This window comes from Doryrhamphus excisus, linkage group LG20 (genome assembly GCF_037039965.1).
Source record: "Doryrhamphus excisus strain RoL-2023G ecotype Guam linkage group LG20, RoL_Dexc_Guam_v1.1, whole genome shotgun sequence".
Taxonomy (NCBI): Eukaryota; Metazoa; Chordata; class Actinopteri; order Syngnathiformes; family Syngnathidae; genus Doryrhamphus; species Doryrhamphus excisus.
This window is the reverse complement of record NC_136376.1, coordinates 1,442,240-1,452,872: the sequence shown is the minus strand read 5'-3', so window position 1 is coordinate 1,452,872 and position 10,633 is coordinate 1,442,240. Positions and strand designations below refer to the sequence as shown.

Here is a 10,633-nt window from a genome sequence, read left to right as displayed (position 1 = left end):
ATGAGTAAATACTATTATATAATACTAATCATGTATTCTGGTAAAGGCCATTATACTGGTAATGTTTCAAATATATCAATTTCTGTTAAATGTAACTCTGTTTAAAAGCCTGTTTCCGCCACTGAAAAAAAATACCAATGGTAAATCAGAACTACGAGATAAAAGTCGAAATTTTGAGATAATAAAGTCGAAATTATGAGATACCAACTGCGCATGTGCTCCAGGTGTTGTCTTTTTTACTGTCGTCTTCGTCACTTGGCAAAATGTTTAGACAGGCTTCCGTAGAAAAAGTGACCCAAAGTAGAAAAAAGTCTATTTGACAGACAGAAGGGGGGCGGGGCAAGTCTCCGGTGTGTGGACACGTGACCTCACCACACGCACGGAGAGGTGTGACGTCATCGGTCCGTTCAGCTGAATGCTCATCGGCGGCGTGCTTTCGGACTGCGCGCAAAATCAGACGGAGGACAAGAAAAAGTAGCAAACGTCTCACTTTTAGACGCTTTAGTGAGGGAAACTTTGAGGAGAACTTTTTCATCTGATGCGAGCTGGTTAACGCTCAATTTTGAGAAGGTTAAAAAAAAAGATCTTCTGGTTTGGTCTCCTTCTCGCTTCTCCTGTGGTGGACACAATGAGGCAGTGTGTCCTTGCCGGAGACAATGCAGCGAGATGCTCCGTGGACGACGTTTCCCCCACCATCACGCCGCTCGGCCACGACGACAGGCAGACAGAGCAACGTAATGGTTGGTATAATAATATTTATACAAATTATTACTTTAATATAAAAATAAGCCCCCCCTGAATGAATTGAATGTAGTTATTCAGTTGCATTGAACCATTAGTCATGTTTTCCATCATAGAAGATGATAAATTGTCCTTTAATAACATATATCCAGATGTGTTTCATATGTTGCACAACTGGTTAGCATGCAGCAATATTCATGATGTGATGTATTCATTCACTGGAGGTGGTGATGTGTGAAATGCTTCCATTCAACGCCCCCTCCCCCTATATGGCATGGAATTAATCCGCTACTACAGTCAATTCCTGCAACCATGCATTACGTTCTAAAAAGAACCTTTTATACTACTTTTATACTTCCTTTACTTCCAAACAGGAAGCGATGTATGAAAAGAAGCCAAAGTTCCAGTGATGGACGTATTACAAAAGCATCCGCATGTCAATGAGCGTCCAGCTGTCATCTCATTTCTATACAGGATGTACTGGATGCTGTTTGAATCCCACATCCGCCTTATCTCTGCAACATTCACTTCTATTTATTAATGCCAAGGCGGGGGGGGCACGAGATTGTTGCTTCTCAGCGCCGTGTATCTTAGATTCAGACGGATTTTTAATATTTTAAACCATTTTCGGGGGATCTGCAACGTAAAATGTCAAAACCACAAAAAGTCTCGAGTCTCAAAGTGATGCCTATATTATCGGTACGTATACCGATAGTATATAATATAATATCAATAATATCGGTACGTGACAAAAATAAAATTAAAAAAATATATATTAAGAAAGCAGGAAGTGAACAAATGTACCAGTTACTGATTGTAAAAGTACCAGATGGAGGGGTAGGGTTCCCAGGCCAACTGTGGGTGTACTCTGTCTTCCCCGCGGCCCCCTTCCCCTGACTGGGCATGCCCAGAAGATAGCCGTACGAGACGCCCGAGCCACCTCAACTGGCTCCTGTTGATTTGAAGGATCAGTATCCCAAGACCCGAAGCTGAGGGTGGGAACATCGATCGATCGGCTCAGCGATCGAATTACTGCAGATGCTTCGCCACCTGTCGACCTCACAACATCTACAGCTTGTGTCAGAGTTGTTTCTTTTTGTACTTCCTGCTTCTGTGTGGTACTTCCTGTGGTAGCTTTAGTCTCATGCACCAATGTAACATTACTGACACCTAGTGGTCAGTGTAGAATACTACATGTCATTGCAACGTCTGAATGCCTTCCTGTATTTGTATTGAAATCATTTTATGCTCAATTTTAATTTATACAAAATACATAAACCTTTTGGGCTTAACCATTAAATAATAATTTAAAAGCTGTAAAATTCGTACTGGGGTTCTTTTTATACAAAAGTATTTAGAATATAAGAAAGACCATGCAGCCAATGGAGGCTTAGCTATGCAATGAAGCGCACTAACGGCCCTGCTGATAACATCTTAAAGGTGGGGGTGGTTGTGGTCGTTTGTGAATTAATTTCTTTAGGTCGCACTAAGCCTTAATAACAATAGCTCATTGTCTCACTCCGAGACAGCAACTGAGTAAAAGCTGATTTATTCCAAAGGCAGTTGTCATAACAACCAAGGGCGTAGCACATACTTGCAAGAAGATACGATAAGAAACTAAATTCTGAGCCTTGGTGTCCTTCAGAGTTACGAGACAACACGAAAAAAGGAGTTTTAAATTGAGGCTTCACATGAATGATGGTGGTTGGGGAGGTAGTTGTTGTCAACCTACCTACAGATGTACCTCACCACCACTACCATTTACAGATTTCACTGTTATCCCTTTTGGGAAGCTACACTCAACAAAAATATAAATACAGCACGTTTGTTTAGCACCCATTTTTCATGAGCTGAACTCAAATATCTAAATCGTTTTCTATGTACCCTTAATAGGATTTTTGGCTTAAATTAAGATGATTGTCAGTGATATTAACAATTAATAAGCAAGCTCTAATGCGTCGTTAAAATCAGATCTTTTTAAGTTGTCGTTCACAAAGTGAATTTTTTTGTGCTGTATTTACTGTACGAAATACAAAGTGCAAACAAACTATGTATAACCTAATAATATAGGTCATAATATAACCTAATGAATTATCCTGATCAATAATCGTGATATGAATATTGATAAAAAAAAATAATAATTGTGCAGCCCTAACACATACATCCACGTTTTTGGGCTGGTCTGTGTTGAAATCAAACAGATGACTTGACTGTTTGCATTACCCCCCCCCCCTCGCCCATCCATCTAAATGGCCTTTTTCTGAGGGCCCCAGAAGGATACAAAAGCTGCTTGGTGTGAAAAATCCTTGCACATTCCTGAGGTTTCGCATCAGGTAAACCCATCTGCTAACTAAATCAGGAGGGTCGTGTCACTAACATGTTTGCATTTTTGCTTCTTTGACAACTTGTCAATATTTTAGTTTACAACTAAACAGCATTTTTATCATCACATGTCTAGTTTAAATCTTGCTAACCGGGGCAAGGCCCACAAAATGAATGTTGACATATAGAAATAAGTTTATTAAATTACAGCGAGACTGAGGATCGAACCAGCAACCATCAAGATGGGAAACAGCCACTCCACCTCCTGAACCGTATCACCCCGGAGAGTAAGCAGAATGTTACAGTAATGGAACATGATTAAATGATTTCCCACCAGAAGGGGCACCAAATAAATTGCCCATTAATTTTCAATGGGGAAATATGAAAATACAGTAAACATGGGAATTCACACAATACGAATCAACGGACCGGTTTAGTGGATCCGCTGTACATTGATGTAACTGGATGTTTACCATTTTTTTTGCTTTTGTTGTGCCGTTCTTGAACATTCCTATTGTCTTCTTTGGTGCCGAATGAAGCCGCACACTGATCCTCTAGAACTCGAGTTGCCACGGCAGGACTCAAACAATGAAGATCAAATATGCCATCGTCTTCATCTTTATCGTGGCTCTGGTCATCATCGAAAAGGAAAGCAACATTATATCAAGGTACACTCTTACACCTATGCATTTCATTTAGCTGATAATAAAACACTCAAGAAATTTTAGTGCTTGTCCGCTGCCTCCTTTGCTAATGTTTTTTTCATCTAATTCAGTTGGTTTCTCACCAGGGTGTCTGATAAGATGATGCAGAGGCAAACACCGCAGCAGACGCCGCAATCTCCGCTGGATTATGGCAACACGACACAAAACAGTCTGACCGCATTCTCCGAAGTCAATGCTACGAAAAAGAGTAACGCCAACCAAACAGAGGAGGAGCAGCATGAGGAAGAACTGGAAAATCCGAATGGTGGTCGCAAGCACATCCTACTCATGGCCACCACGAGATCAGGTTCTTCATTCGTGGGTGAATTCTTCAACCAGCACGGAGACAATATGTTCTACCTCTTTGAGCCTTTGTGGCACGTAGAACGCATGTTGACCACCATGACAGACAACAACAACAATGGCAGCCAGTTGCCAGGAATTTACCATGACGTACTTCGCGGCCTCTTCCTGTGCGATTACTCTCCCCTGGAGAAGTACATCTCACCGCCTCCCCAGAACCACGTGACGCCATCGCTGTTCCGTCGAGAGTCCAGTTCATCGCTGTGCGAGGAAAATGTCTGCACTCCCGTCGTCAAGGACGTTTTTGAGAGGTATGGTCGACTCAGCGAAGATTTGTGTCACAGATGTTTTTGTTTTTTCATCGGAAATCCTTTCATTATCATCTAAATATCTGGCAACACAAGTGAGTACCAGGTCGTCTCCAACTCTGATGGAGTTTGAACTTCAGTTATCGAAAACACATTAATTCCTGCATTTACACGCAATTGTCACTGGAACTGCTTCATTAGTGTTTCTATAGTATATAGTACTATAGTACTGGCTTATACTGCGTCTCTCTACTCTTGTTTTAGGTATGCCTGCAAAAATCGGCGCTGCGGCCCGCTCAACTTGACCCTGGCTTCCCAGTCCTGCCTCACCAAACAACACCACGCCATCAAGACCGTCCGTGTCCATCAGTGGGAAACCCTGCGGCCTCTGGTGGAGGACCCACGCCTGAACATTAAAATTATTCAGCTAGTCCGCGACCCACGTGCAATATTGGCGTCACGCATGGTGGCGTTCTCCTCAAATTACCAAACATGGAAGGCGCTGGTGCAGACCGGCCGGGTGCCCGAGAACAACGACGAGGTTAAGAAGCTCCAGGGAAACTGTGACAACATCAGATGGTCTGCCGAGTTAGGGCTGAGTCAACCTCGCTGGTTGAGGAAACGCTACATGTTGGTGCGTTACGAGGACATCGCTCGCGACCCCATGCAGAAAGCAGAGGAGATATACAGATTCGCCGGGATCCCCTTCAGTCCCCAAACTCGGGAGTGGATTCTGAGGAACACCCAGGCCTTGCAGGGAGCCAGCGGGATCTACTCCACGCAGAAGAACTCATCGGAGCAGGCAGAGAAATGGAGATTCAGCGTTCCTTTCACACTGGCTCAGATGGTGCAGCAACTCTGCGGACCAACCATGAAGCTGTTTGGCTACAAGTTTGTAGACGATGCAAAGATGCTCCTCAATAAGTCCATCAGTTTGGTGGAGGACAAGACCTTTCTGTAAAATGTGAGGGTGTGTGTGTGTATGAATTTGAGCCGGAGAAGCCTTCACTGCACAGACCAAAATGCCTACGCTGCCTACAAGGTGCCTCCTCGGAACACTGAATGTTTAAACCACCTATTTATGTTCTTCTATGGCCATTGAGAAGACATATTTACACCTCATTAATGAAAAGAGATTTTACCGATATCTTATTATATTTCAATTGTCCGGGATTGACTCCTGTTGTTGTGTGGGTTTGTCTATGTGTGTACTGCATGTCAATATTTATGATAAGGCTGTGATTGCTCCACAAAACAAATAGATGTAGAATAACTGTTGGCTTGGTACTCAGGTAAAGCAAATGTAGCAATGCCACAGAAGAATCCAACCAAATGCCGTTGAATGGAATGCTGATGTGACCTACAGTTTGAAGTCTTTAGCAAGATTTATAATCCAAGTATTTTAATGTGTGAAGTATTGTTGGAGTCTAAAGTTATTATAGATTCTAGATCCAGTATAAACATGAGAAAGATCAAATGATGGCTTTTGTTGTCATGACACCGTAAAGAAAGTGAACAATAACACCTCCCATACCTGACCTGCGATATGATTTTAGTGAGGCCCCTGCACCTCCCTTTGACGCGCCTGGTTGGCGCCATGATTCCATAGACGTGACAGTCGTCAAAGCTACACGAGTCTTGACCTTGTAAGGAAAAGAGCCCAACTTCGAGACAACAGGTTGACGTAACGCTTTGCAAATCTTTAAGTCTGACTGCTCGCTGAGCTCTCCAGGCTGACCTAGCCTTCGCTCAGGCAGGCTTGGAATAAAGTTCTTTGTTCAACTGGTTTGCCTCATCGGATATGCTTCTTCATCAGATCATCATCATGACCAGGAGGACCCCGGGACCCTAACTTGCAGAATTTCCAGACCTCTTGGTGACATTTATTCAAATGTCATTCATTTATTCAATTCATTTATTGACTGGTGACAAACCTTCTGGTATTTGGGGGCTTAAAAGTGAAAGCACGTATTGTTCTGCGGTTTCTATTCCCACTGCCTCCAAAGCAGTCGTGAGTGGACAGTGCGCAGTCAGATCCCATGGCACACTGAGAGCATCACTTTCTAAATAGATTTTTAACATTATTAAAGCTCTGCAGACATGAAATAACACCCCTACAGTGGCCTTTACACTCCTATTAGTCAATGTTTACAACACTGGCTAACTAGCTAAGTATAAAATCATTTAAACTTAAAAAGCCAAGAATGTACCACTTCCACATGGAATAGAATAACTTTTTTCCACTCAATCATGTCGGACATGCCATGGCTGACTTCTTGCAAGGTAATGTTTTGTGTCATTACTGCCGCCTATTGACCAGAATATTACATATTATTTATTTTGTCATGAATTAATTTCTGGAAAAAACGCAATATCGAGAGGGAGCAATAATTGAATCGCAGTATCGTTTTTTTTTTTATCATAAAGCCAAACAAACAAAGTAGCACCTTCCCAATAGGGCTTACTAAAAGTATTTTTAATCTGTTTAAATTCCAGCACCAAAAACAACTTTTCCGCACTTTTACACTGAGCAGCCTAACCCTGATGCAACACACTCCATGCCTTTGTGGGTCTCTGCACGGTTGTGGGGAGTCAGAGGGCAGGATTTGAGCGTAAAAGGTCTTAGTGTAGTAGCCTCGGTCTTGAAGTAAAACCCAGGTGCTGTAGCGTGAAGTGTCCCTCTTGATGCTTTATAAAAGGTATCCACTGTGACTCGGCATCAATCGCTGCATTGTGTTCACTTTGGCTCGGGCGCAGCTCAAATTGCCGTTTGGCTGATGAAAAGGGATATGCATCGGGGGTGCATATACGTGTGGGCCTCTACCATCCTCGGCTTTAAAACATCAACATGAAAGCATTGCAACAAGTGTCTAAGGATAAGTACAGTATTTAAGTAAGTATGGAGGTAGTCATACAGTTGACTCTTTCACACCCACTCTGTTGGGAAATTACTATTTTCCATGAAAGTATGTTCGTGGAAGTATAAGCGTCCCTTGTTGTTGAAAGGTCACATCTGAACTCTGCATTCTGAGGCGTCACACAACTTTCAGGGCAAGTTGGAACTTAAAGGTTTGTTCAAGATTTGTTTCTATTGCAATACTTTATTCACTACTTTATTCAATACTTTATTCACTTTCTGTATTCCAGATGTGATTTTTTAACTCAAAGTATAAGGTCATGTAGCAATGTAGTATGGGGATTTCTCACAACCATAATAAATAATGATCATAAAATCTAACTGGAATTTACATTGCAATTATTTTGGTAATGGTTTTATTTCATTTGAACATGCATCAGATTACAATTGATGCATCCCATAATCAGTTCCCAGTTCCACATGTCCAAAAGGAGTAGGAAGAAGTAAAGCTTATTAAATCCTACCCCTCCATCTGGTACTTTTACAATCAGTAACTGTTACATTTGTTCACTTCCTGCTTTCCATAATATAGTTTAAGGTTGTTGTTTTTTTAATAATGTACCTTGTACCGAAGTACGAGGTGATATGAGCATCCAATGACATAATGGGTACCATTGTATTATTGTACTGTTTCTTGAATGGGCTCATCGTTGTGCATTGTTTGATTTCCTTACGCAATCCATTCCATAGTTTGATTCCACATACTGAAATGCTATGGCTTTTTAACGTAGTCCTAGCATAGAAGTGTTTCAAATGTAGTTCTTCCCTGAGATCATATTTCTCCTCTCTTGTAGAGAAGTATTGGATGACATTTTTAGCTAATTGGTTATTTTTAGCCTTATGCATTATTTTAGCTGTTCAAAGATTAACTATATCAGCAAGTTGAAGTATTTGTGATTTTAGAAATAAGGAGTTAGTATGTTCTCTATAGGCGGCATTATGAATTATCCTTACTGACCTTTTTTGCAGTACATTTAGCGAGTGAAGATTGCTTTTATAGTTATTAGCCCATTTTTTTTTTTTCCTGCAAGACTAGCTCACTTTCGTCGGTCGGATAATTGACTAATAATTTGGCACCGCTAGCATGGTGGGGAGACGCTGGCTTACTATAGCAGATGAACACGGCGTGCTCGTATGCAACAGCACGTTCAATGAAAGTGTCTGTGCACGTGAGGGCAAGGGAGAGGGGGCAAAGGAAACAGGAAACGTTCACCCCCACTTCGTGCATCTCTGAAACATCCTCTGGTACACTACATACATACATCTTTATCAGGTAAGATTTTCTTTCACCCCAAAGGATATTTTTGCATGTATTTTAAGTGTTTATAAGGGCTCAATTTTCGAGAGCACAATATCGTAAATAAAAGTAAAGCATAGCATGTAGTAGTACACCAGGCCTCAGTGCTACACATCTGGTAAACACACACACTGTATGGATACACACATACCCGTGCTTAAGCATCCTCCATCTTCTTGGCTGCCCCTGCATGGAAGGTAAATAAATCCTGAGGTTGGACGGGAACACTGAGTGGCCTCATATGCCTCCATCCGGCTGGGCCTGCCCCGGCCGACAGAGAGGGCTTGTGTTTGCCGGAGCCCTTTGCCAGTATTGCACAGATAGCCCGGCTCTCTGGAATACCTGCAGGGAAAAAACATGAAACCATCATAATTCATCAAATCATTGAATCCATTGATGCTTATGAAGTTATACAAGACTGACTACCAGTTATGACTTGCTCTTGCGTGTTCGTCCTGCAGAGGGCAGCAGACCCCACAGGATGACAGTGTGTTCTATAAGAACGCAGCCGTATCACATGTACGTGAAGGCATCTTTTGAGTGAGTGCTCATATGTGCAAGGTTCATTTATAGCATGATGCATTTCTATTAATACGTGTTGTGTCGTAGGTCAGGCGGTTTTTACCCCTCCGTGACGCTCTAGAGGGCGGAAGTGTAAAACATGTCCACATCAAAGAGGGTGAAGGCCAGCAGCACTAATCCCCAAATAATGACTAGTAACTACTAATTAGCCCCAGTTAGAAAACATTTTAAGTTGTAACACCACAAGATGGCAGTAGATGTATTTAAAAGTATCACGCCTGGTCAGCATCCAGATGCCAAAGAGTGGCATTTACGTTCCCAAATGTGCTCATTACTATAAACACACTAAACATAACACGTCAACACGCATGCGCACAAGTGCTCACCCTCCTGTGATACATTGTCACCAAGCATTGTTTCCTCCTTCCTGTGTTAGCAGCCATGTTGATTCAATACAATTCAATACAATAGTACTCTGGACATCACAGCACCTGTCCCACACAAACCCCCCCCTCCGTCATTGTGACACAGTGAAGAGCACCAATAAATAACACATCGTAAACTCAAAGTGTTACCAAGGTGATATTAGAGTCGTGTTCAAATCGTTGTGCAAGACAAGCTAGCATACATTGTGTTGTGGCGACGACTCCAGGATTCAGAGAGCAGGACTCAAGCGCAGGGAAAATTAATAATTATTAATAACTGCAGTGCAGTGGCATCTCGCAATTACGAGCAATGTTAAAACAAACCAACCTGAACTCAATAGAAGCGTAACTAAAATTAGCAACAGGTGCGCCAGATGAACGAGGATGAAGTCAACAGAATACAGGACACAGCAAAACGGAAGTGCTGCAAAATAAAGGCATGAAACAGGAAATGGGACATAACAATGACAAATACACAAATTGTCACGTTGGCACCATGCTGGGCGTGACACAAGTACTACATATATACACATGGACAACAGATATACACACAAAATAACAAAATATTTTTTTGTTTAATTATTTTTTCAATTTTGAAACATAGTTATATTTTGTATTATTTTATTTACAATTTAGGTGACTGTATGAAGGCCCTAATCCAGTTAAAACTCGTATTTAGGAGGACGTAAAAAGGTTCTCTATGCCATCAGTACGTAAAGAAGAAATCATACTTATCACTGTGGTGTCTGGGACTATGAGGGATTACTGGAGCAAACTTCAAGAGAAGGTTCTAGTGACTTCAGCGTCACCTTACCTGCAGTCACGTTGGAGGCACCCCTCCGTCAATCAATCTGCGGGGCCGACCTTCTCAAGTTGCTATGACTGGCAATTTCTTCCTCTTTTGAATCTGCCTTGCATAATTCAAGGCCTTGTTCATTCTTTTCCGACTTTCCCTTCTTGAGAGAACTCGAGAGGGGACTCCCGAGTCCGCCTGCCTAGACAAAACCCGTTTTGTGGCGTGAGCGAGCAAAAAACCTCATGTTGCATTTTTAATCAGCCACCCAATGGGTGTTTTATAATTGATGAGGAGTGGA

General features: G+C 42.0%; 1 protein-coding gene across 2 annotated transcripts; it reads left to right on the top strand.

Moving 5' to 3' along the window:
* The first annotated feature begins 402 nt into the window (after nucleotides 1–402).
* Nucleotides 403–6,136, top strand: chst3a (carbohydrate (chondroitin 6) sulfotransferase 3a). Of its 2 annotated transcripts, none has more exons than XM_058058570.2 (4): nucleotides 403–740; nucleotides 3,603–3,731; nucleotides 3,854–4,381; nucleotides 4,643–6,136. In XM_058058570.2, the coding sequence occupies exons 2-4, from the start codon at nucleotides 3,652–3,654 to the stop codon at nucleotides 5,337–5,339; spliced, it is 1,305 nt and encodes a 434-aa protein (XP_057914553.2). In that variant the 5' UTR covers nucleotides 403–740; nucleotides 3,603–3,651; the 3' UTR covers nucleotides 5,340–6,136. The 2 variants fall into 2 exon arrangements, with proteins under 2 accessions (XP_057914553.2, XP_057914552.2); XM_058058569.2 differs by having other exon boundaries at nucleotides 3,839–4,381.
* The last annotated feature ends 4,497 nt before the right edge of the window (nucleotides 6,137–10,633 follow it).